The 27837-nt window shown below is 38.8% G+C and overlaps 1 protein-coding gene across 1 annotated transcript in view; it reads left to right on the forward strand.

Annotated features, from left to right (window-relative positions):
* Positions 1-4997: 4997 nt before the first annotated feature.
* ARID1B (AT-rich interaction domain 1B) overlaps positions 4998-27837 on the forward strand; it is a 581815-nt gene continuing 558975 nt past the window's right edge. Inside the window, 4 exon segments of the mRNA XM_044001940.1 lie at positions 4998-5167; positions 5464-5710; positions 5795-6879; positions 6922-7589. Coding sequence (XP_043857875.1) covers positions 5583-5710; positions 5795-6879; positions 6922-7589 — 1881 coding nt within the window. The 5' untranslated portion in view covers positions 4998-5167; positions 5464-5582.

Genomic DNA, 27837 nt, shown 5'->3' on the forward strand with positions numbered 1-27837 from the left:
GGATTCAGGAGTACCTGAGTTCAAATCCGGCCTCAGACACTTGACACTTACTAGCTGTGTGACCCCAGGCAAGTCACTTAACCCCCATTGCCCCGCAAAAAAAAAAAAAAGTTACTGAGAAATGTTTAATATAATTAAAAATATAACAGAACACAGATAATGTTAATATGTGTTTCTCAAAGTCAATATGCAGCCCCCAGGGATCTTTCTGTACCACTTAGTGGCTCTAGTTCTATTTGAGTTTGATACCACTTATACAGAAATCCAAGTTGTGGATCTGGGTAGGAAAATCATGGCCATCAGTCAGAAAATCAGGCACCACTTACCTCACAAGCCTGTTGTAAGGATCAGGTATAATTATGTCTATAAAACATTTTCTAACCACAAGGTGCTATATAAATTTAAGCTATTGTAAAGAGAAATTGCTAGTTATCTAGTTTGTAAGGAACATCATGGACAAGACCAGAGCTATAGCAAAAGCAGAACATGTTCCAGTAGGATGTCATTCTGTATATGTGTTTCAATAGACACACTATGTTTCTAGTAAGATTTTTTTTTTTAGATACCACTACATCAAAAAGAATTCATAAAGGTGATTCTGTGAGGAATTCCATTAGTATTCTACATACACTAACAGCATATAGGTGCTAGGATTCGGCCACATTCAACACCAAATGGTCCATCGTGGAGTTCAGACACTATAGGGGTCCAGTAATTGTACCCCAACTCTTTCCTTGTTCAGAGGTGGGGTCAAAGACAGGGTTAGTTTTGAGATAGAATTAAGGTATGGCTATGAATAAGAGAGTCAAATAAAGAAGGCAGCCTACTCATTTGCTCATAGCCCTTGACCTTTCAGGACCATGGAAGGTTATATATTGGCTCAACTGAGGGTCTTTAGACTGGAAAGTTTAGGTGTGGGAGTTGCGATGTGGGTTGTATACCAGAGCTAAGATTTGGACCCTGCCACACCAGTATACACCCCTCCCTGTACATCAGGTTTAACTAGCCCACACACTTTTCTTTTTTCCAACCCCACCCATGCTTATCAGCATCATAATAATGATGGTAGAGAAAAGCAGTTGATGATGCATAGTGATGGGCTATAGATGACATGTTTCTTGATTTTATTAAATTGCTTTTTGTCTCTGCTCAGATATTTTTCAAGGTCTACTAATGCCTTCAAAATATGAATTTATAGGCCACTACTAACTTGCATGGCTGATATAAAATAGCTGAAACATCCTGCATTCAATGAATACTCATTACTTAAAAGTGAAAAAGACAATTATTTGGTGCTTAAATTAAAAAAACAAACAAACAAACACCTCCCTTGATTATTATTAGTAGGGAAATGCCATGAACTCCATTCATTGAAATTTTTCATTAATCAATGAGGAGAGTATCCAAAGCTTTAAAAAAATTCCTATTTATAAAGTCTTGATAGTTATTTATTTCAAATAGCTTTTAATTATAAAGAAAAATATGAGGGGTAGTGAATATATAGAGTCATTGTAAAACCAAGCAAGATAGCAAAGGGGGACTAATCATTAACCAAAGAGAATGGTTAAGGGGGTACTAGCAACATTAAAAGAATAGAGTTTTTGAAATTCTAAAACTACCATCTGGCCCAAGTGTTCTTTATGTAGGCAAATTAAAGGATGCTCTAGGCAATGTCCTTAAACTGATTCAAAAGGAGCAGTATTTGAAGATTAGTTTTTTCTGTATCATAAGTAAAAATAAGCCTGTAATGAAATATGAATAATAAGAAAATAATGGGCAATACCCTTACTTAAATGAGAAATGCTGCAACCTGAGGCTGAGACAGACATATAGAAGTTGAAGCATAGTGGATTTTTGCACTGTTTTCATTTGTGATAAATTGTTAAAATGTTTCTTGTGGGCTGGAATTTAGGGAGAAGAGGTAAAGAGAAGGGATTTGGCATAAAAAATGAATGCAGTACTTACCGGGGCTTTAATTTGTAAGAAAGAGACTAGGGTGAAGAATGTACTATGACTTTTAGCAAATTAAAGAAAACAAGGCAGTATAAATTACAACACACGGGTGCAATTGTGCTTTGGTGGACTTTCAAATGTGATTTTGTCACTTTCTAACAGATTGGTGGCAATTCTAGTTTTATTAAGACACTAGATTTCTTAATGAAGATGGCAAGAGATTTTTACTTTGTTTTCCTGGATAAGTGCATTTGAAAAGCCCAAGTTGAACAGAATATGGGCCTTCTCATTTCAGGAAGGATGCTGAAAAGGTGTCTGTGAATTCTTCATGGTCTGAGACAAAACTGAGTCCTCGATGCTTTGTGTTGGGCTTCACTTACACAGACTGCAGTGCCTTCTGTCTGCTTTGGGTGTGGCATCTGCCATTGGGGAGGAAAAACTGGCATGTGTTGCCTTTTATAGCAGACCGATTTCATTGTGCTGAGGGCCTCTATTTTATAGCCTCTTGGTTCCAACCTTCTAGATGACTTGCTGAAGCAAATGAAATTAAAACAACTTAAAACTACAAACTTCTTGATTTTTTTCCCCCCTGTTTCATGATTTGTCTACATGAAATGTTTTTTCCCCCCTTGAAAAGAGTCAATAGTAACTTTGTGACTCATTTTCCCTCAGGGTTAGTTATGAAAACAAGCCACAAAATAAGGGTAATATAATTTGGATTTCTTTTGATACATTTTATCAGATTTTTAACTTTTTTAAATGATTATATGTACATATCTCCAGTGCGAGCATAAATGTCTAAAACATAAATATGAAATGGAGTTTTAGAATATATGTATGCATATAAACATATACATAGAGACATATATTTATATTTGCATATGAAAGACTTAAAAAATTCAATTTATGGTGTAATGTGTATAATTAGTATGTATTTGAATATAGAAAAGAAGAAAATACAGGGGAAAAATGTCAAAAAGGCACAGTAACAAAGATGTAGTATTCTCTTGGCAAAAGCTGATGAATGATTTGGCATGAATTCATCTTACAGTTCTGTTATTCTCTCTTCTACAAGATGATATACCTCCCCCTTTCCAGTGGTTTGCATAGAATTGCAATTTGTTGTTTCTACAATCTATAATGACCCTTGGGTATGCACCTGACTTCCCCCTACCACAATTACCCACCAATTTTTCCACTCTATCGTTTTCTATTAGTCATCTAACATATTTACACTTGGTCAAACAAACGAAAACAACTAGTGTAGTTTATAAATAAACTGGAATACTTTTATGCACAGTTGAAGAATTAGGGAACTTTTGATAAGCAAGTCCTATAGAACGGTAGAGTATGTTCATATTTTTTAAGGCAAAAAGAGAAATCCCCCCAAAACATTTCATAACAGTTACATGGTATTTATTGCTAGTTTTAGAGTTGTATAATTTTATATTACCTAATGAAACTTGTAGTTTTAAACACTCTCTTCTTACCAGTACCCTAATACAGTTGTACTGTTTCTTACATCAATGTCATGTTATTCAGATTATTCCTAAGCTATAAAACAATTATGGTCATTTTCCTGAGAACAGGGCATGAAACATTTGTATTAATCTGTGTTTAGATGATCTTATAGAAACTTGTTGCTGTCTGATTTTGCTTCTTCACAAAAATAACTTCGTTTCACATCATTGAGCAGGGAATTGATATTATGGTGATTATTTTATATATTAACTTTGGAAATATGATGAAAGGTGCCACAGAGGTATTCTGACCAGGATGAGTGTGAGCTGTGGCTGTTATGACTGGTACGTAAACTTTCTTCTAAAAGTGGTTTGGATCATACAGCACAACTTAATTATGTCCCTTTAAGGGGTGGAGATAAAAGTGCCTAGGAGAAATATAGATATGACCTAGTAAATTTCTTTCTAAAACTATTACAGAGTTTGCTGTTTGTTTTTGTGAACAACAATATGTGCATGTATGGAAATAATATATGTATCCACATACATATAAAAACATCTAGGGAAATACATGCATATATGCATGTGCACGTGGAAAACACACAGGTGTATATACCTGTATGCTTGTTGTATACACACAAGTGTATATGTATGCACAATGTCTATATGGAAACACACATGTATATACAATATGTGTATGAAGATATGGAAATACATAGATGTATGTATACACACATATACAGGTGTATATGTCCCGACAGGGGTACAAGAAATGAACTTTTTTTTTATAGACTTGCATACAAATATAACAAGATGCCCCACAGACAATGATTATATTAATAATAAAATCTTGGGGGGGTAGATGTGGACAGTAATTAAACATTTATTGAGCACTTACTGTGTACAGAACACTATCTGTTTAGGACTGAGAGTTATAGTATGCTATTATAAAATAAAGGGTACCCATTGCAAACCTCCAGCAAATTCATTAATCCATCCCATTTTGTAGTTGGAGTAAAGTTGTAGAAATTATGTTGACTGACTTTCAAACCAATGCACAACGGGTTAACATTCTGCAAATTACATAATGAATTCTGAAATAGCTAATGCTTTACCCCCCCTTCAGATTGCCCAAATATTTTTATTTTTAGTCAGCTCAATGTAACCTTTGAGCCAGCCAGACAACTTTGTTCCCCAATCCGTCTCTTTCTTTTGTCTGCCAGTCAGACCCGTTTTCCACCTTTGTATCGTTCCTTTTAAACATGAAAACAAACACATTAATGCCTAGTTGGCAGGGAAACAGATGCAAAAGGGGAGAGTGCAGCCCCCTTTTGCCCCACGCTGTTGCATTAGAAGCGGCTGCTGAGCTTTGTAGAAAAGACTCCCCCGTTCGTGCCTGCGCGGGTGAGTCTCCGCCGTGTGCCACCGCTAGAGCAGCCGGAGGAGACGGGAGAAGGTAGTTACAGCTCTGGAGGGAGTGGTGGTGATGGTGGTGATGGAAGTGGGGGGGAGGGGGGGGGGCAGGGAGAAGTCCAGTCCGCGTTTTGCAAGTGCACAGGAGTAATCAGAGAGAAGTGGATAATAGTTGTTAGAGCTCTCTCCTCTCTCTCTCATGCCATGCTGGGCCAGATAGGCTCAGTCAGACGTGTATTTACCCATATCCGGGTTAGAGAGGAAAAGAAAAAAAAAGTTTCATTTAAACCTGAACTAAAAACTTTCAACATGAAATCCCACAGCAAGAACAGGCATAGACCGTAAGATATCATTATCATTTCTAATCTCAACCCAGGACTTTGGGTGGGGAGGGGGGGAGGGGGAGGGTAGAGGTGGGGGATGTTTTTATTTTATTTGGGGGTTATGTGGACTAGAGACAGAGTGGCTGTTTATTAAAAAAGTGTTTTTATTGTTTTCTCCCTCCCTCTCTCTCTCTCTCCCCCTCCCCTTTCTTTTGTTTTATTTTTGTTTTTTTTGGGGGGTGGGGTGGGGTGGGGGTGGGGTGGGGGGACACATTTGACTCGCGATGTTGCAATGATCATGGCCGCGCAAGTAGCATCAGCTCCGGCGGGTGCGGACCACAGTAATCGGGGCAGCCCGCTCTGCGTCCGTAGCCGGCTTACTTGACCCAGGATCTCCCGGCGGGGGGGAACCGGAGCGGCAGGACCGGGATCCATGCTAGGGGTCGGCGGCGATGGGACTAGCAGCGGCGGCGGCGGCGGCTTGAATAATGTAGCTCCCCATCACCTCCACCACCATAATGAACTGAACATGGCCAATAATGCGAGCTCTGCCGCCGCCGCCGCCGCCGCCGCCGCCGCCGCCGCGGCTGCCAGTAATAATAATACGAAGAGCAGCCGCGGCGGCGGCGGCGGCGGCGGCAGCAGCGGCAGCGGCGGCAGCAGCAGCAGCTCGTCCGAGTCGGCTCTGAAGGAAGGTGGGAACGCCGCGGTCTTATCCTCCTCCTCTTCCTCCTCCTCCTCCTCCTCCTCCTCCTCCTCGTCTGTCCCGGCCATGGAGACGGGGCTGCTCCCCAACCACAAACTGAAAAACGTTGGCGATCCCCCCGCTGCACCTCCCCACCACCAGCAGCACCACCATCATGCCCACCACCACCACCACCACCACCATCCTCACCATCTCCTCCACCACCACCATGCACTACAGCAACAGCTAAATCAATTCCAGCAGCAGCAACAACATCCAATTTCCAACAACAACAACAGCCTCGTCGTCGTCGTTGGCGGCGGCGGCAGCAACAACGGAGCGGGGGGCAGCGGCGCTGCTGCTGCTGCTGCTTCTGCTGCTGCTGCTGCTTCTGCTCAGCCCAGTCCTGACATGGAGCCCCAGCAACATGGAGGAGGCAAAGACGGTGTTTTGGGAAATCAGGCCGAGACCCAAGCGCAGCAGTTGCTGAGCAAGTCAGGCGAGGAGGAAGAGCTCCCGACTAAAATGGGGGAGCAGATGGGCGGCCGGTACGAGCACCCCAGCCTGGGAGCTTTGGGCGCGCAGCAGCAGCAGCAGCAGCAGCAACAGCAGCAGCAGCAGCAACAGCAGCAGCAGCAACAGCAGCAGCAGCAGCAGCAGCAGCCGCCCCAAAGCACCGGGAACGGCAGCGGCGGCGGCGGCGGCGGCGGCAATGGTAGCCTCGGCAGCGGTGGCAGCGGCGGCGGCGGCCCCTCCGCGTCGGTGGGGGTCTCGGAGTTTAATAATTACTATGGCAGCGCTCCCCCTGCGAGCGGCGGCACAGGCAGCCGAGCCGGGCCTTGCTTTGATCAACATGGCGGACAACAAAGCCCCGGGATGGGGATGATGCACCCGGCCGCCGCCGCTGCCGGGCCCCCCAACAGCATGGACCCTTTGCAAAACTCCCACGAAGGCTACCCCAACAGCCAGTACAACCATTATCCCGGCTACGGCCGGCCCGGCGCGGGAGGCGGAGGAGGCGGCGGCAGCGGCGGCGGCGGCGGCGGTGCTGGAGGAGGAGGAGGAGGAGGAGGAGAACGAGGAGGAGGAGGAGGAGGAGGAGGAGGAGGAGGTAGTGGAGTAGGAGGAGGAGGAGGAGGAGGAGCAGGAGCGGGAGCAGGAGCAGTGGCGGCGGCGGCCGCAGCGGCGGCGGCAGCAGCAGCAGCAGCGGGAGGCGGCGGCGGCGGCGGCGGCTATGGGGGCTCGTCCTCGGGCTACGGGGTGCTGAGCACCCCCCGGCAGCAGGGCAGCAGCATGATGATGGGCCCGGGAGGCGGCGGCGGCGGCGGCGGAGGAGGAGGCGGTGGAGGCGGCGGCGGCGGCGGCGGCGGGGCTGCTAGCCTGGGCAAGGCTGCCGCTGCTGCCAGTTCTGCCGCGGGAGGTTTTCAGCGCTTCGCCGGGCAGAACCAGCACCCTTCGGGGGCCACGCCGACCCTCAATCAGCTGCTGACTTCCCCGAGCCCTATGATGAGGAGCTACGGCAGCAGCTACCCCGATTACAGCGGCAACCCCAATGCCCCAGGCCAGCAGCAGTCCCAGGCGCAGGGAGCGGCGGGGGCTGCTCCAGGAAGCCAGCAGGCAGCAGCGGGCATGGGCATGGGCAAAGATCTGGGCTCCCAGTATGGAACTGCAAACCCCGGCTGGGCAGCGGCACAACAAAGAAATCATCCAGCTATGAGCCCTGGAAACACTGGACAGACCATTAACAGATCCCAGGTAACTACTAGAAAAAACCAGGGCCTTCTTCTAGGGCTTGAAATACACCTAAATCTGTAGCCAAGGTTTAGTTAGTTTCTTTCTAATTTACTTTTTTCCCCCCCTCTCTTCCCCCCCTCCCCCCCGGGAGGGAGGCGGGGGTAGATTCCCAAAGCCATTTTAACTCCTAGCTGCCTCACTAGAAAATGTTTGGTAACACAATGTCTGACTCCGATTAGTCCAGGGGCATTAGAAGGTGGTTTCACTGAAGAAATAACAGCTATTTTATTTACACAATTGATTAACACGTTATTCCACCCCTTTAGCTTTATATTATAAAAATGGAAAGGAACAACAAAGCTGTAGACAGCAGTGGAGACGACTGAAATCGCTTTTGTAACAAAATAGTGTTTTTAAAAGTCAGTAAATTCTAAAAGTGGATCTTGACTAATCTTGTCTATTAAATGCTTTGATCCAGTAAAGCATGAACAGTTCTTTCTTTCTGACCTGTTTGCCTACATTAGCCTTGTTTTGCTCACAGGGCTAAAAGTTGGAAATTGTGAGAAAAAATAGACTTGCTTTTTGACAATCGAAGTGTTTATTATAGTGCTAACACCATACATGATTAGCGTGGAGTTGCTTTTGATTTCATTTTGCGTTTGAATGTTTGGTAACACAAATTCCAAATTTCAACTAACTGGATGTGAAATATGTTAAAATATTTTATGTTACATAACATAAATAATGAAATCCACAATTTGTCACATAGGTTTCTTGAGACCTGTAATTTTAAATGACACACTGACCTCAAGGGCTACATTTTGAATGAGTTGTACTTGTTTTGATCATTTAATATGCATATATTTGTTGTGCTTAATACAATAATAAGCTATCAGATCAGTAGGAAATGGATCATTCTGGATTCTGTTTATATGGGTTTCCTTTTGTTGGGGGGGGGTGTTTTTTTGCTACCAGCTAAATCATATAGCTTGATTAGGGAGCGTCCTGCACAGTTGGTGTTTCTTGCTAGCAGACTGACTTGATCTCCTTTGCAAGGTTTGGAATTTGAATTGTGGAGGTAAACTGGCTGTAATAGTCTCCAGACAGCTGCCTCTGAGTTGACATCTAATCTGCCATCTGATTGGCTCCCCTCTCACCATTGGGCATTTAGCACTGCTGATGTAAATAGAAGTGCTGAGCAGTACAGTCACAAAAATTCTTGCAACAAATAATAACTGAGCAGTATTACTAGCAGATGCAAGTTGAATACTCTTAGAAATTTAAATTGTAAGGACTAATATTCACAAATGGGAGAATTAAATGAACATCAACAGAAATAGTATATTATTTGCATCAAGATTAAAAAAATAAAACCCAGCCATGTGACTTTGCCTTGCTATTATCATGAACATTAATTTTAGAGAAGCGGAATTTTAATAAGAGAATACTTTTTGAGAATGTGTTAAAGTGGCACATATTTTTTACTTTTTACTCTTAGTAAACTGAGCTGTATCACAATAGGTTTTTATATCAGGATTTAATTGAATCAGATTCTAATCTTGAAGATGTAGCAACGATGGAGGTATAATTTCAGTTGCCTTCATTGTTGGTTATTTTACACACATAGTTCTTACCTGCTTCAGTATTTAATAAAAGAAGAGTTCTTATTTGGGGTGTTTGTGCAGGAGAAGTTTGGGCTGGGTTATAAATGTACAACGGAGATAGATACAAAACCATTTGTAAAAATAACATACTAAAAGTGAAAAGGAATGGACATTGAACTGAGTTTAAAATTTTTATTGGTTTTCATGTGAATCTTCTTTATTTAAAATATTCTTTTTCTGTTTTAAAGACCCCCCCACCCCCCCCCAAAAAAGCAAAAAGCACCCAGAGTTGATTTTCATCTGATTATTTTGGTATGTCAGATAACTTGAGCTTTTTTAAAAAATTAAATTGCTTTACGGGATACATTAGGAAAAATAACATTGCATAGTATATTTCCTATCATTTTTCTTTCTTTGGACAGCTTAATCTTATTATTATTTTAGAATAGAATCCAATGTAAATAAATACCATTGCATACACTTAAAATTTTTACCCAGTTCAGGTCAGTTAAAAAGGGATATATTTAAAGAAAGATAGAATGAGTGATAGACTGATCTTAATGAATAATGGTGAAACTTTGCATAGACCAAATGTTGATGATATTCACAACCTATATATCATTAAAGGAAGATTTTACTTTCTGTTAGCATATATTTTCTTTACTCTTAATGGGAAAATAGAAAATTCAAGGATAATAACTTTCCCCACCCCTTTTCAATGAGATTTTTACTGGTTAAAAAGGTTGTAAGGATGTTTCATGGATATCATCTCATAAAAGCAAGCTGAGAAAGCAAATCTGTTTTTAAAGAGATATCTTAAAATTTACAGCTTTTGGAAGCTAGAAACAATTGTACTGTAATAGAGACAGATGTAGGTACATGCTACTTCTGAGTACCATTCATGGCGGAAATTACAAGTATTTTGTTTTTATTGGAATGAAAATAAATTCATTGTATTATTAGCACATCTCTTGGGAATACTTTAAAATTGTATGTGGACATATATGTTTATTGTGCACTAATTCACACTGAAAATATAGTTATGGCATTATGACTTGTCTCCTGGTAACAGATTTCTTTTAAAGGGTGTCTTTTAAGAACTTTGGCAGGGACTGCTCTTTAGTATTTCACACAATAGTTGTAACTAGTCATTTATCATACTATATATTTGTTATAAAACATATTAAGCTAAATTGCATTATGATAAATTTCTTTTGACTCCTAATTGGTACTTTAGTTTCATTTTTGTTTTTAGCAAAATGGATTTTGTTAAGTGGCATATCTTTTTGTGCTTGGTAGACTTTTGTTTCTGGGAGATACCTTTTTTTTTAAAGAAAGTTAAATAGTACATTTTACTATTTAGTTGTATTAATTTCTTGGATTTCCGTGTGAGAAACTGGATTGATCAGTTTTCCCTAATGTGCTTATTATGACTTCATCCATATAGCTAAGATTTTTGCATGCTTTCTAGATTTGTTTTGCTTTCTTTCAGTTAATGCTAATTTAACTTTACTTTTATAAAACATAACATGAATCAATAGGAAATCTGCTTTGCTCACCCCATCATTTACCTTCATTCCCTCTCTCTCATAAACTCCCTCCTAGATATAAAGGTCAGCAGTGGGCAGGTCACTGTGAGTGAAACTCTTGAGCTGAGGACATTTGCCTGTTGCTGGTTACCTATAAATACATAGGTTTAAGGGAAAAGATTTTCACCACTAATCCTCTCAGTTCTTCAATTAAATATTAGATTATTGTGACATAGTAAATCCTATTTAGAACTTTTGGTGTCTTTATTTTTCAATCAGTCAACATACATTTATTATTTCTTGGTGTAGAGAAAAGGAGTTGATACTGTAATTCATAGCAAAGGCCTGTTTGTAGTACCTAGTCCCCTCTCTAAAATTCAAGTTGACATAATATGATATAGTTCCAAGTTATCCAGCACAACGTGCCTAGGATAACAACTATTTCTGGGTCATTAAATTTTGAGGAAGTGATGTCACTAGCATTTTTTTTTTCTTTTGATTTTTGACCTTTTCAGTTCCATAGCATGAATATTTAGGCAAACCTGACTCTAAATTCCAGGGAACTGATACCCTTAGGATTGTGTCTACATTACGAAATCCAAACTATCAAGTTAGTCTCCTTTTTGAATTTGTAGCAGAGTAGTTTATGCTGGAGCTATTTTTTCTCAAATCCAAGTCACCAGAGTAAAAATAATTTCAAAAACCTGTGTATAGAATAATAACTTTACCTAGGTTATGTGCTGAATACTATCACTAATGTTGATATCTTATATACATGGTTTTATTTATTATCTTTACTAATAAGTGCAAACAACATATTCAGTCTTGTATAGAAATCTTTGACAATTATTACTATCTCAAAACATGTGACCAAATGTATATTATGACAATTAGGTTAAGGAATTTTAATAACTCTTTGGAGATTTCACTAGCTCCAGATCAAATTTTAATTGGCATATTTTTAATAGTCACCTCAGAATAGATTTGTACTTTCACTCCTAGTTTTATATCATCTTTCCACTTAATGTTTGGGGACAAATAAAGATAATTTTCTTGGCTCTTGACCTTAGAAATAGTGATGATGACAAGTCATGAAAGTAGTAAAGGACCATCTACAACAAGAAAAAAACCCTTATTTAATCTATTTTTGCTACTCTACCTTCCACTAGGAAGAGAATGGGTTAATCAATAATTGTGTAACTTTATTAAATGTTGCTACTTCGTTGCAAGATGGTTTTAGGAATCTGAACTTCAGTTCATTAATGTTGGCATTGGTATTTGCCTTTTCCCACGTGTCCATAAGCCTTTATAACTCCTGTACTAGACTTTTGACAGCTGAACAGTTAATGGGGTGGATGGTGCTTTGATCCAAATTTCTGGGAAGGAGAACTCAACACTTCACCTGTGCTTCATTTTAATTTTCGGATGTGTGTAGATTTGTAAATTTGGGGCTGCTAGCAGGTGTTTGACAGAACTGTCTTATGTTACTTAAAACAACAAATTTATAGAGGATATTGCTGTATATTAATAACACTGAACATCTGAGTAATTTTGCTAATGCTTAAGTTTTCATTATGGATGTTGTAAAGCTGCCTATGACATAAAAAAAAAAGAAATCTGTAGTTATGCTTTAGGCCACATAAATGTTTTCAGTGTTTTTGGACACAAGTATGCGGTTTCAAATATTTCAGTGCCTGTTCAAATGGGCCGTTTATCGGGAGATTTTTTTTTTTAAAGCAGATTCTCTGTGGATATGTAAAGCAGTGTTACCACACTTGCTGGGGATATGCGCTTAAGGCTTGAGAATCCCAGGCTGTAGCTCCCTGTAGTGTTGAGATGCATGTAGTAAGCAGAACTGCTAACTAACCAGAACATATTTCTGCTCTGTAGATAGAAGCATTTTATACAATATTGCTTTTCCAATATAGGGGCTATTTACATAAAAGTAATTTTGTGTGTGTTTGTGGGGGTTGGTTTGGGTATTTGAATAAATTATAATTTTAAATTTCTGGTATACCTTTGTGATTTAAAAAATCATTTAAAATTTATACAATAAAATTGGGGATTGAGGGAGTGAATTTATTTTATTGAATTTTTTTTTTTTTTTGCCCAGTGTTGAAATCGTAATGGAACCTTTAAAGAGATGACTTCTCAGAAGGGGGTTAATCCACATCATTTTTGTTTTATGTATCAATGTTGTTATTCTGTGACTGAATTAAGAATATGAAGCCTGTATAAATTCACATGGTATCTTTTCTCTATACTTATGTCCGGCAAATGTTGGTTATTTTCTATCTTTAGAAAGCAGAGTAATTGTACAACTTGTTTGATGCTTGTAAACAAACATAAGCAGCTTCTCTTAAGTGCTTGAAACTTTGTTTTGCTTCAGGTCTAATCTTAAAAGAAACATAAGTCATTTCATCAAATGTCTGATTTTTCTGGTGGCAAGGTATTTCCTCTACTTAAATGGTTTAGAGACCCTCTATAACCAGTCTTTTAAAAGTCCCCACCTTGCAGCCAGTTTGGGGGGAGGGGAAGGGAATGAGCCTTACCCAGCTTGGCCTTTCACATTTGGAAAGATCTGCCAGTACTTGGGGTGTGTTACCATAGCTTTCAACTGGAGAAGCACTTCAGTCCATGATGAAGCATCATGGTAGGTCTGGTGGAGGACTCTGAAAAGACAAGTTTTTAAAATACGGACTTTAGTCTTCAACTTTAGTGACAGTGGGAACAACTGTTTCTAAAAAATTTATTTCTCTAGGCATAGACCCCTTCCTAAGTTGGTAATCCATCTTCAGACATGTTTTATAATCATCTCTGCATGGAATAGACCTCGAGAGTATTTAGAATGCTCCCCAAAATAATGGCCAGATAGAAGAAATTCACCATTTCCTTGAATGGTGTTATTACAGAGCTGGATCACCCTAGGGATTTTTAGCAAAATGGATTTTGTTGAGTGGCATATCTTTTTGTGCTTGGTAGACTTTTGTTTCTGGGAGATACCTTTTTTTTTTTTTTAAAGAAAGTTAAATAGGACATTTTACTATTTAGTTGTATTAATTTCTTGGATTTCTGTGTGAGAAACTGGATTGATCAGTTTCCCTATATGTGCTTATTATGACTTCATCCATATAGCTAAGATTTTTGCATGCTTTCTAGATTTGTTTTGCTTTCTTTCAGTTAATGCTAATTTAACTTTACTTTTATAAAACATAACATGAATCAATAGGAAATCTGCTTTGCTCACCCCATCATTTACCTTCATTCCCTCTCTCTCATAAACTCCCTCCTAGATATAAAGGTCAGCAGTGGGCAGGTCACTGTGAGTGAAACTCTTGAGCTGAGGACATTTGCCTGTTGCTGGTTACCTATAAATACATAGGTTTAAGGGAAAAGATTTTCACCACTAATCCTCTCAGTTCTCCAGTTAAATATTAGACTATTGTGACATAGTAAATCCTATTAAGAACTTTTGTTGTCTTTATTTTTCAATCAATCAACATACATTTATTATTTCTTGGTGTAGAGAAAAGGAGCTGATACAGTAATTCATAGTAGAGGCCTGTTTGTAGTACTTAGCCCCCTCCCCAAAATTTTTTGGACATATTCTGTATACAGATATTGACTTTTAACTCCATTAATAAAATTAGGTGGATGGCAGCAGAATCTGGAATAGATATGTCACAGTAAGGCAATCATTTTGAATTAAACTATGATTCTGCCTCTGCTGACGTCCTTTTATAAGAGATACTTCTCTGTATCTCATTTGGGCCTTTGATGAAAGCGGGATCTCCAGAACCAGACAGGAAGTTGTTCCTTATTAGATGACTCTGGAAAGGAAGCCTTATTTGATGAAGATCTAGAAGAAAATTCTAAAGCCCAGTTGCCACTTTTAGTCCCCTGTAATGGGATGCTGAAGGAAAAAAAAAGTATTTTTTCCCCCTTCCCAATCTTCATGTTTCATCTTAATGATATGAGCTGTTAACATATATAATTGGCAAAATAATTTGTTTTTATAACCAAGAACTTTTTTCTTTCCCAGTAATGGATTTCTTAACTTCTTTCCTAGGAAACAGTAGCCCTGTAAATGGTCTTCATTCTCACTTCGAAGAGGCCCCAGATCTCTTAGGGAGAAGCACAGATTTTTCATAATTAATTGGTGCTCTGTATAGATGGGCTATAAATCATAGGGTCATATTGCTGCCACTGTATTTTGTTGAAAGTTTAAGAGATCATGTTTTTTGAGTATGTTTGTGGAAGCTGCAGAAACCTAAGATTTAGTAGAAAAAACATTGTGTAACTGAATCATTAAAGTGTTTACTGCTACTCCTCCCCTCCCCCTTCATTTGTTTCCTCTCATCCTCTATCCATTTATTTAGGTTGTTCTGATGTTAAAAAGAACAGTTTCATGTTTTTTACGTGAGTTAGATATCTTGGTACATGTATCTGTGCCCTTCCCTTTTTTCTATATTTTCATGTTCCTCCCTTTCTCCTCCTGTTTTTTGCTTTTCCCTCTCTTTCCCATCTCCCTTTTCGTGGTTTTTGGTTTTTGGAAAAACTGTAGGAATGCTTTGCATATAGAAGGCTCCTAAAAGATGACTGACTTCTTAACTTTAAAAAATTGGAGCTTCAAAGGGACTCTTACTTAGATTCAAGTCAGTTTTCTCTGTTGAATATATTCTTTGTGTAAAACATTGGCATGCTATTTTAGCTGCTGGTGGGGCAGAAATGCAGGCCTGTCTTTTTATCCTGTCAGATATGTGCATCAGATTTAAAACTCTTTGCCACAGTGAGTACGAAGGAAATCAACTATTTCTGAGAGTCTGTACTTTAAAAGATTATTTCTTTTAATGTACATGTGCCTTTTTGCCTTCATAGCTAGGAGGGCAAGCATAGGCTTAATAAATGTCTGTATTAAGAGGATTAATCAACAAGCTTATTTACATTTGTATACCCAAGTCTATATTAGGTATTGCCAGTGCCAAGAAGGTTTCTTCAAAAAGAAAGTCAGTGTTGGATATAGTCAGCAAGACTTGGGTTCAAATTCTGCCTCAGTAGCTGTGTGCCCGTGGATTAGTTCTATGGTATATAGATTCCTCATCTGTAAAATGGGCTAATAATTCCAATAATACCTATCTCACAGGATGGTTTGAGACTCAAATGCTGTAATATATATAAAAGGCTTTTCAGATTTTTTAAGTACTCTATACCTGCCAACTATTTTTGCTGTCATTCTATAGGAAGAATTTCTAAATAGGCATTTAACCAAAGCTTTCTTGAACTTCTACCTCATGCATGGTATTAAAACAAAAATGATCATAACTAAAATGTTTTAGTTAGAATTGCCTTATTTGAATGATGTATGATTAACAATCTGGTCGATATATACTGTATATCCTATTTTATTTTGGGGGGCTAAAGAAGTATATTATAGATTGCTATTTCCTAATTGTTATTTAGTACCTGTTTTTCATCTCTAACAAGAAACCTTGACTAGTCTTTTGCCACAGAAAAACAGAGTATGCAGAAAGGAAACTGTTAAAGACTAGAAGAAGCAAAACTTCCTTTCACTTATTAATTTTGAATTAATGGAATTTTTGTTTCTTCTCATTTTTTACATAGTACAATCTGCATAAGAAAAGTTAACTGTTCTAGATTTAGGCAGGTACTTGCGATATACGGATATGTTCTGGTAAAGCTCAGACGAGTTATCCTGGTCACTAAATCTAGCTACTTGTATATGGTGAAGTTAAGCATTCCTAAAAGGAGACATTTGTGATTAGTTTATGTTAAAATCTTCCAATATATTTTGTTCTCGTGGTGAAGCCCTCTTATTTTGAAAGAATCATGCATACTTCCAAAATCATCCTAGAATTCCACATCGAATTTATGAAACTGTAAGGATCAGATTTCTTAATTCACTAACTGCCTGGCTTTGTAAAGCCCATTTAAAAAGTCATTTAAAGATAACTACTTCTACTTTATATTTTTTTTTTCCAAGAAATTGACCCATGAGTTTTAAATGACACAGTAAACCAGAAAGAGCATTATCACTTAATTCTAAACAAGCATCTTTCTAATAAAGTTTAGGTGTCATTTGAAGGGACAAATAGATTCATTGTTTATAAATTCATTTAATAAGTTTATGAGTTTATGTAAGTTCAGATGTAGAATCTTACAAATAAAAAAATGTTAGTAATGCAAAGTGGAGTCATAGAGTGGTGGGTTGATAATCAAGAGACCTGAGTTCTAATCCTGGTTCTTCTGCTAACTAGCTCTATATGATCTTGGTTAAGTCCTTTCAATTTCTAGAGGGCCTTAGTTTCCCCACTTTTAAAACAAAGGCATTGAATGAGATGTTATCTAAGGTCTCCTCAGCTCCAAGAATCGATGAATCTTTGGAATTCCTTCTCGGTATGGTATACAAGCAATATAAGTGAGTTAGACAGCTGAATGGAATAATCCTACTAGAAATAGGCATGTTTTATAATGTGTAATGCAGCAGTGTTTATTAAGCTGACCTTTACAGACTTATCAGAACTAAAATTTAATTTCTTCATCATTGTATTTATCAAGCATCTATTACGCTAGGATTTTGTTAGATATAGAGGATGCAAGCAAGTATAAGGCAGGCTGCTTAATTTCCTTCATGAATTATCTTAGACCTTTACAAAAATTCTTGGAATGTTACACAGTGGGATGGAGGATGAAAACAAAATATATCATTGTACTCCTATAATTCTCATACAAAAAGATGAACAATTTTTGGTGACGGATGCATCATTCAAACTTTGCCCTGCACCATCTTTGCACACTCATCCCCCCTTGCTCTTCAGTACCTATTTGTTTCAGAGAAATAGCTGAAAGGTATTGACCAAAATTGCATCTTCCTAGTGAATTTATTGAAGACCTCCAGTGCCACATTCTAGATTAGAATGTTTAACCAGAAGCAAGGCTATTTATACGTGAGGGATCAAATAAGTCTGGAGACTTTAAAATTGGTTTTATGTTGATGCAGTAGCATTCATCTAGAGTCAAGATTTTGGTTGTGGGCTTTACTTTAAGGCAATTGTCAACTGAAGGAAATTGGCTTGTATTATTAGTAAGAGGAATTTTGCTTACATGGAAAATATCATTGTTGAAAAAATTTAGAGCCAATGGAATAGAAGACTGATTTAGTAACTATTTGCTTCAAGATCTGTGAAAGCAGGAAAATATGCTGTTATTTAGCATGGTTAAAGTACGTTCTATACTGGTTTATCAAGGTAGAACTTCAACCTATCAATGTTCAACAAAAACAGTAAAATTTAGATCTTGTTTCTAAATCTAAGGAAAATCACTTCTTCAAATTGTTCCCCCCTCCTCCCCCAGGTTTAAGTGGCCTTGTAAACCAGAAAGGCAGTTATCCCTTAATTCTGAACAAGCACCTTTCTAATAAAGCAGATGTCATTTTAAGGAACAAATTGATTCATTGTTTATAATCAGTTCATTTCACAAGTTTACAAGTTCATATAAGTTCAGATGTAAAAATCTTACAAATTAAAAAAATACATGTTAGCCATGCAAAGTGGAGTCATAGATGTGACTTTAAGTTGTCATGTATTTGGGGGAAGCTGATCATATTAATCAAGTGTTTTGGATTTTCAGGCTTTTCTTTCTTTTTTTTTCCCTTAAAAAATTAAATAAGGAAATAATAAAATTTTCAGGTTAATGTCATTAGGTGCTGGATAGGCTTACCAACAATATTCAAGGCATTGTATTGGGTGGTAGATCTATATCAAGAGACCTAGGGAATTTTACTTGCATACAATATTTATAATTTGTGATGTTCAGTATCCTACAAAGAGATATCTACCTGTGAATATTTTACAAATTATTAGCAGTAATCTAGTGAGCAATACATGCAATTTCTGTTATTAGGATACTTTTTTCATTAAAAAAAATTAGATGAGATTATATTCTCTTACATTTTATGGGAACTCTTGGTAATTTGGTTTATAAAAATACCAGTATTTTGAGAGAACCTTAATAGAGAGAGCTGCTGGTAGGTGAGTAGATAGACCTTTTTTTTTTTTTAAAGTGATGCAATTGGGGTTAAGTGACTTGCCCAGGGTCACACAGCTAGTAAGTGTTAAGTGTCTGAGGTCGGATTTGAACTCAGGTACTCCTGACTCCAGGGCCGGTGCTCTGTAGATAGACTTTTTAAAAAGAAAAAAATTTGTTGGTTCAGGCTGCTGTTTTTTGTTTTTTAATATGTGCTTTAATTTATGTTGTTACCTACTAAAAAGCTTTTCAATATCATTTGTTTCCTGGGCTTATCACCAGTTTCAGTCACAGTGTTTGCTAAGATTCTGCTTTTTATGGGGGGCTAATACTAGTTTACTTTATTGTCCTACCTGGCTTTTTTTTTTTTTTAGCATTTTGCTTATCATATCTTATTTATTTCTTTTTTGTGTTGGGGGGGGCAGTGAGCGTTAAGTGACTTGCCCAAGGTCACACAGCTAGTGTCAAATATCTGAGGTCAGATTTGAACTCAGGTCCTCCTGAATCCAGAGTCAATGCTTTATCCACTGCACCACGTAGCTACCCCTCTACCTGGCTTTTATATAACAGCTCCAGAGTTATCAAAGCTAGAAACAGGCCCAAACATGCTAAGACTTGCTTTCCAAGGGCCTCTTTCTCCTCTTTTACCCACTATGCGCTGTGTGTGGTGAGACTAGGTCCATGCCTACTCTTCATTGTGACACTTGACAGGGAGGTAAAAGCACACAAAAAACCATGGGCATTTTACCTTTTATTCTATAATTAAACTTAATTGGTGGAGCCAAGGAGCGAAAAGCCACTTTGTATTTGGAGAGAACTGGCCTTTAAAAAATGTGAAATCAGTGCATTAGGCACCAGAGTTGCTGTAATTTCAGCAGAGTTCTGCATTCGCAATGAAAAACTAATTTTTCTTGACAGATGAGTTTTATTAGAAACAACTGTACAACCTGAGAAGTGGCGTTTTCTTTTAGTCTAAGTTATGGGCTTCTGGTCTCAGTTGTGTGTGTGTGTGTGTGTGTGTGTGTGTGTGTGTGTGTGTGTGTTCCAGTATTGCAAACCTGTCTCAGAAGGCATAATGAACTGTTGGGGCATTTGGCTAAATTGGCTGTCAGTTTGTTAAAGCTGAGCCAGCCCTCTGTGGATATCAGCATCTTGGGGGGACTGCGTTTTGTCAGGTAGGTTTTTGTAACAGGAAGGGGAGAAGGGCCAACTAAAGTGGCAGAGTCCAAGTCTGGATTTGATTTGCACGTGTGTTTTTTTTTCTTTTTTGGGGGGTGGGGTAGAGGGGGGTCTGCAAAAGTTTCACACGCAAAGCAAACTGGTTAGTTTGTATGGCATCACATGATCAAAATATTTTTCCCTTCGCTGCTGCCAGAAGCTATCTATTGCTTTTCAACAATCTCACTTGTTGGGCATCATGCCAAGATGTTTAAGACAGCCCCTTACGTGAGCTGTTCCATTCTTAACCTCTTTGACTGAAGTGCCATGACCTTCACATATGTAGATTAACCATGTGCTCTGTGAATTGAAACTTGCTGTCTCAGGAAGAAAGGGTTTTTCTTTTTATTCCCCTGGGAACTTGACAGCCATTCATCCCTGACCTGGGCAGAGGTAATGCCAGGAAATTGGATTCAAATGGAATGCGTATATCGATAACACATGGAGGCTGTGTATGGGCAGACAAGAAAGCTTCCTACCTTGTAGGGGATGAAAAAAATCCAGCAACACAGATAATCTGATGATTTGGATGATCAGAAAAAAACAGCCTCTCTAGACAAGTTTCTGGAGTGTTGAAACTTGTCACAGAAATCAAGCACAATTTTCAGTAGAAATACCATGATATTTGAGGTGGGTTAGATTTGGGATGGACAGTCCATTGCTGATGAAAAGTTTTCCTTGTAAATGTAATAATGGGACTCTAGTGACACTCGGGCTCAATGAGGAATCTGCAGTTTATCTCTAGTACTGGGTTTAATTTAATAGTGAAGCTAGGATGCTTCTACAGTTAGGTCCATTCTTTTATGCATTGTATTCTCCTCCCTGATAGCAATCATAGACATACCAGGGCAGGTGGATATGGGAGGCATAGAAACCCCACACTTTCCTTTCGTTGGAATAGATTTTGCTAAAAGCTTTTTTTTTTTTTTACAGGAATAGCCAAGCATGTTACTTATTTATTTCGGGGTGGGGCAGGGTGGAGGGGAAAGTTGTGGAGATCCAGACTTTCGATTTCATTGACAAAGAGAAAGTAGTGTCCTGAAGAAGTTAGTGTCTGGGAAACGTCTTCCTTTTGGGCAGAGCAGCAACTTCTTTGTAAAATTTACATTCTTAGAGGATTCCCTGGGGGCACTTCTAGGTTGACTGGCTTGTCTATGGTCACATATCTAGGATTTGTCCCAGGGAGGAGATAACCACCGGTCTTCCTAACTCCAGTATTAAAACTCTAGAATAACTAATTCATTGATAAATTGGAAAGGAGCTCTGCAGGGGTTAGGGACCATATCATGTGATAATTAAACATCACACCTTTGGAACTCTGCAAGCCACTAGCATGATCCTGTGTAACCACTAGGCACCTAATACTTTTTTAAACTTTTTTTTTTTATTTAGTATTTTATTTTCCTCCAATTACATGTAAAAAGAAATTTTAATATTTGTTTTTAAAACTTTAATTTTCAAATGCTCTCCCTTCCTCCCATGCCCCCCTCCACCTCCCATCCCTCATTGAAAAGGCAGCACTTCGATATAGTAGGTACCATATATATCTATATATGTATGTATGGGGGGGGCAGGGCAATGAGGGTTCAGTGGTACTGCTAGACTCTTCATTCCTGCTTTTTAAATGACTTCTCTTGAGTTTATTGACTTTTTATTTTCCATATGAACTTTGTTCTTATTTTGTCTGGTTCTGTAAAGTAAACCCTTTGGTAGTCTGGTATGGCATACATGCTGTGATTTATTCTGTATCGTCATTTCAGTTATATTGGCAACACTCAACAATAAAGAATTAATATTTTTCCAACTTTTCTAGCTTTCCTTTTTTCTTTAATATATGCCTTCTATAGTTTTTAGTTATTTTGAATGGGCTTTTTTTCCCGTCTCTTCCTGCTGGATTTTGTTAGTGAAAAATTGAAATTATGAGGGTTTTTTTTGGTTGTTGTTGGTTTATTTTATATCCTACATCCTTATTAAACATTTTATTTCATTTAACTTTTTGCTTCAATATCTAGAGTTCTGTAAATCATCATATTTTCTGAAAATAACAATAATTTGGTTTTCTTTTTGCCTATGTTTATTCCCTCAGTTTTCTCCCTTATTACTCTAGCTAGCATTTCTTAGAATGATATTAAATAATAGTGTTGACAATGAACTGATATCCTTGTTTACCTTTGATCTTATAGGAAAAGCCTGTAGCGTTTCTACATTACATTAGCCTGTAGCGTTTCTACACTAGCGTTGATCAAGCTAGTTACTTGTTTTTGATAGGTACTATTTATCTTGATAAGGAAAGTATTTTTTTGCTTTCTAGGTTGTTATTTTTTAACATAAATAAATGTATTTTGTCCAAAAGCTCTTCCTTCATCTTTTGATATACTCATGAGATTTCAGTTGTTTTGTTAGTAAACTGACCTTATGATGTTTATAGTTTTCTTAATACTGAACCAGTCCTACATTCCTGGTATAAATCTAACCAGGTTATAGAGAGTAATATTTTGACTATGTTGCTATGGCCTCTTTGCTAATATTTTTGCTTCCATATTTGTCTGTGCTTTTTCCATTTTTTACCACTTTAAAGCCTTGAGAGAGGAAGAAAAATATTCAAAAGGGATCTTGGTGAATTAGAGTAGTTAGAAACAGGTAGAAGATCATTGAACACAAATGCAGAGCAGTATGCCGGGGAAGAAAACAAACTTGGATCCAAGATGGAAAATAGCATTGGACTGTGAGAGAATCGAGATCTAGGTTCTAGTTTCATCTCTGCCGTTATACAGCTTCATCTGTAAGAATCAGGGAATTAGGCAAGGTAATTTTTTTTTCTAGGTCTAAAATTTCTTCATTCTGTTATGCGTAGAGTAGTAGAAAGAACACTTTATTTTGAGTCAAGAGTTTAAATTTCACTTCTGCTTCTTACTTCCTTTATGACTTTGGGCAAGTCATTTTATCTTGATGGGCTCCTGTTTGTTTCTTCATCTGTAAAATGGGAAAGTTGGACTAGATGACTTCTAAGAGCTCTCCTAGCTGTGAATCTAGAGTTCTCCAAGTAAATGTCATAGAAGGTAATTGAGAGGTTGGGGTGAGGCAGCAATGTAGTAATTTAAAAACTAATATGATGGTGGTTTACTCAATCATGCTCAGTATTTACTGATAGATGGTGCACCCTTTTGAATGCTCTAACTGAAGGGGGACAGGGAAGACAAATTTAAGAAGAGCCACAGAAATGGTTGAAGAATTCAACACTTTTAAGTAAATGGAGATTCTTCCAATTGGAGATAAGAAGGTTGTGCATTATATTAATATTAGTATTCCATCATATGAAAGATTCTTTGACAGTGGGTAATGCCCAGCAATTCTTCATGACTGCTATCGAACACAGAAAACAAAGCTGACTCAAACCATGCTATGAAGGAATTAAGTTAGGTACAAGAGAATCTTCTGACTGTGAATGTTCTCAAATTCAAATCTTGGAGGCTAGCCTTTTATTGATCAAGGGTTCTTAACTCTTTGGGTGTCATGGAGTCCTCTGACAGTACAGAGAAACTTGGGGAACCCCTTTTCATGATAATGTTTAAAAATGTATAAAATAAAATATGAAAGATTACAAAGGAAACCAAACATCTTGGAATGTAGTTACTAGCAGAATATTTTTTAAAAGTGCACTGATGGGGTAGCTAGATGGTACAGTGGATAGGGTACTGGCCCTGGAATCAGGAGTACTTGAGTTCAAATCTGGCCTCAGACACTTGTCACTTACTAGCTGTGTGACCCTGGGCAAGTCACTTTAACCCTCATGGCCCCACAAAAAAGAAATAAAGAAAAAAAAAGAAAAGAAAAAAGTGCACTGACAACTCACAAAAAAAAAAAAGTCTTAAAAGTGCACTGACTTCGGTAGCTAGGTAGCACAGTGGATAAAGTACTGGCCTTGGATTCAGGAGGACCTGAGTTCAAATGCGGCCTCAGACAATTGACACTTACTAGCTGTGTGACCCTGGGCAAGTCACTTAACCCTCATTCCCCTCCCCCCCCTAAAAAAAAGAAAAAAGAGAGTGTACTGACTCCAGATTAAAAACCCCTTTTCTAGATGTTTAAAAAAATGAGGTTTGATCCTCAACTCTGGCTTAATTGTAGTCCCCTTTGAAGCTGTGTGGTGCTGAAAGCAGTGGACTAATGATCTTTCATGGGCTTTATTATCAGTATTTGAAGAATGTTATGGGCATATCTATATCTTTATAGATATACACATAGGCATATATACACACATATATTTATATCAATGTGTACATATGGATATATATGTATGAATAGAGAATAAGAGAAATAGAGATCAAATAGTTAATTCTGATATCATTAAGCATTGGAGAGAATTGAAGTAACTGAGGGAGAAGAATGAGTGGAATTACATAACACCTAATGAAGCTGGTTATATTTAATACTCATTGTGTCCTGAGTGAAAATTGCTGCCTTAAAAGGGCCATAATGAATGAGCTGGTAAAATGCTGAAACATAAAAATGAAAATCCAAAACAAAACATGGAGTTTTCTTTTGGACATGAATCAAACAGAAGAGAATTATGATCCTTTTATCCCATTTATCCTGCCATATGGAAGTGTTAGAGCCAAATTAGTGACATTGGAAAAGCATCGGTGCAAACGAATAACCCCTGCATAACCACTTGTCTCCAAGACATCGTACAACTCTCACCTATCGACTCTAGGCCAACTGGAGGTAATAAAGGTGTTGGATGGTTTGTTCTGAGAAACTTTTGCAGTTTGCAATGCCAATGTCATTTTCCCACCCCCCACCCCTAATTTCGCTTCTAGGGTTTGTATTTTCTTTCTTTCTTTTTTTTTAATCACTTTTAATGATTTGGCTTTTACAAGAATGTTAACTTAAAGAGAAGTAATGTAGTATTAGGAACTTGAACTGAATTTGAACTTGGAGTCACTGGACATGAGTTCAAATTTTGGCTCTGGGCCTCTAGACAAGCAATTTGCCCTCTCCGGGCTTCAGTGCCCTACCTCATTTATGGTGAGTTAAACTTGATGACCTTGAATCTCCCATTTGGCTCTAGATTTGTGATTCTATGGTCCTTGGAACTCCACTTAACCAATTTTGAAAGGGGCATTTGATAATAACACCATGTGAGCTTGAGGATTTTTTTCAAATGACCCTTGTCCTGTCCTTGAAAGAAATGTTTTTATAATGGAACTAAATAGGAGTTTCTTCCCTCCCTTTACGTTTCCTCCAGTGACTTTCTGATTTTCTGTTGTTGGGTCGTTTTTCAGTCACTTCAGACTCTGTGAGACCCTAATTGGGGTTCACTTGACAAAGATACTGGAGTGGTTTGCCATTGCCTTCTCCAGCTCATTTTACAGAGGAGGAAACTGAGGCAAACAGTTAAGTGACTTTCCCAGGGTCACACAGTATCAAGTAATGTCATTTCTCTCTCTCTCTCTCTCTCTCTCTCTCTCTCTCTCTCTCTCTCTCTCTCTCTCTCTCTCTCTTTTAGTGAGGCAGTTGGGGTTAAGTGACTTGCCCAGGGTCACCATAGCTAGTAAGTGTTAAGTGTCTGAGGCCGGATTTGAACTCAGGTACTCTTGACTCCAGGGCCGGTGCTCTATCCACCATTTCTCTTTAATAATAATAGAATCAGGGGGCGGCTAGGTGGCGCAGTGGATTAATCACTGGCCCTGGATTCAGGAGTACCTGAGTTCAAATCCGGCCTCAGACACTTGACACTTACTAGCTGTGTGACCCTGGGCAAGTCATTTAACCCCCATTGCCCCGCAAAAAAAAAATAATAATAATAAAATAATAGAATCAGAGAGCTGGAAGCATACAAAATATCCAGGTGCATCTAAACCATTTCAAGCATTTCTAATGGGTTCTTTTCATATGGACAACCTATTCCTAAGAATATGCAAGAAGCAGCTCTAACCTCTGCTGTTAGGCTGTTTCAAGAATAGAGGCAGTTTGCTATAACGGAAAGAGCTGGAAATAGAATCACAGGACCCGGGTTCAAATTCAGACTGATCTTGGCCAAGTTACTTGACTTTTGGGGGGCCTTGGTTTCTTTATCTGTAAAATGGAGAATGTTGGACCAGATCAGCAGTTCTCAAAGTGTGTTTTGTGGACCCTTGGCGGGGGTCTCCCAGATCTTTGGTGGGTGACCTATTTTCTTTTCTTTTTTTTTTTTTTTTGGTTTTTTGCAGGCAATGGGGATTAAGTGACTTGCCCAGGGTCACACAGCTAGTAAGTGTCAAGTGTCTGACGCCGGATTTGAACTCAGGTACTCCTGAATTCAGGGCCGGTGCTTTAACCACTGCGCCATCTAGCTGCCCCGTGACCTATTTTCATAATGATCCTAAATTGTTTTAATTTCTAATCTAAATACTGAGGGATTTCACCCATATAAACAAAAGCTCTTGCGGGGAGGGGGTGGGTAGAGGGGAAGAGGGAGGGAAATCCTCAATCATCCTCAGACTGGTCTCAGTGCAGCTTGAAGCTATCTACCTCCTGACTTCCTTTGTTTCTTCCAATCCCTGCAGCAATCCCAGTTTCTACTAGAAGCCTTTCCTTCTCATGCTAGAAGCCCTCTGTTGGTGATCTCCAGTTCATCTTGCGTGTAGCTTATCTTTGTAAATAAATAGTTCCTTGCATGTTCTCTCCCTCATTGGGCTGTGAACAACTTGAGAACAGGGGCTGTAGTTTTTGTTTGTTTTTTAATTTTGCCTTTCTTTAAATCCTTAGCTCTGAGCACAGTGTCACTAAATAAGCATTTACTAATTATTATGTGCCAGGTACTGTCCTCAGTGCTGGTAACACACGGATTTTATGCATGAAGGGACTAGAATTAAGAGGGATCAGGAAAGGCTTCCTGTCTAAGGGGACAGTGTACAGTTGAACTGGGTTCACCAATGAGTCAGGATAAGAGGGAAGGGAGGAAAAGTCTGAGAAAGAACTAAGGGGTTGAGGTTTTCGAGGGTGATCAGATAAGGGAATTACAGAGTTCACTTAAGAATATGACCATCCCTTTGTGCTAGTGAGGTGGGGTGGAGGCCTGTTACATAGTAGGTGCTTAAATAAATGCTTGTTGACAGGCTGGGAGTTACCATATCTCTGAGATCTCTTGAGTTCCCTCTAGTATTCTCGGTACCCTTCATAATTCAGGCTTGTTACCTGGCCCATAATGACCTAAGTAGTCTGGTAATGGAAGTCTCTTTGAGCACCTTGGGAAAAATCTTTTAAAATATCCTGTTTCCTTCTCAATTCCCTTCATATTCCTTCCTTTTTAACTTTGCCTTGTGGTTTTTTACCCTTGCATTATTGTTTAGTTGGGTCTGACTCTTCCATGACCCCATTTGGGGTTTCCTTGGCAGAGATACTGGAGTGGTTTGCCATATCCTTCTCTAGCTCTTTTTTTGGGGGGGGGGTGAGGCAATTGAGGTTAAGTGACATACCCAAGGTCACACAGCTAGTAAGTATCAAGTGTCTGAGGCTGGATTTGAACTCAGGTCCTCCTGACTCCAGGGCCAGTGCTCTTTCCACTGTGCCACCCAGCTGCCCCTCAGATCATTTTTACAGATGAAGAAACTGAGGCAAACAGGGATAGCAGGACTGTGCCACCTGACTACCCTTGCTGAAGCCCTACATGTCCTTTAAAGGCCAGCTAAATGCCACCTCTTTCATGAAGCCTTCCCTCAACTCCCTTATTAGTTGCTTGGCATAGTACTTGGTTCTATACCCAATCCACCTACCACGTAATATTGTATATTCTTGGACAGTGTTTGTAGAGTCTTGCCCCCCAACCCCAGGCTGAAAACTCTGTGGGGTTCTTATTTAATCTTGGTATTTTACCCAGGACCCAGAACAGTC

The sequence above is a fragment of the Dromiciops gliroides genome, chromosome 4 (assembly GCF_019393635.1).
Source record: "Dromiciops gliroides isolate mDroGli1 chromosome 4, mDroGli1.pri, whole genome shotgun sequence".
NCBI classification, from domain to species: Eukaryota; Metazoa; Chordata; class Mammalia; order Microbiotheria; family Microbiotheriidae; genus Dromiciops; species Dromiciops gliroides.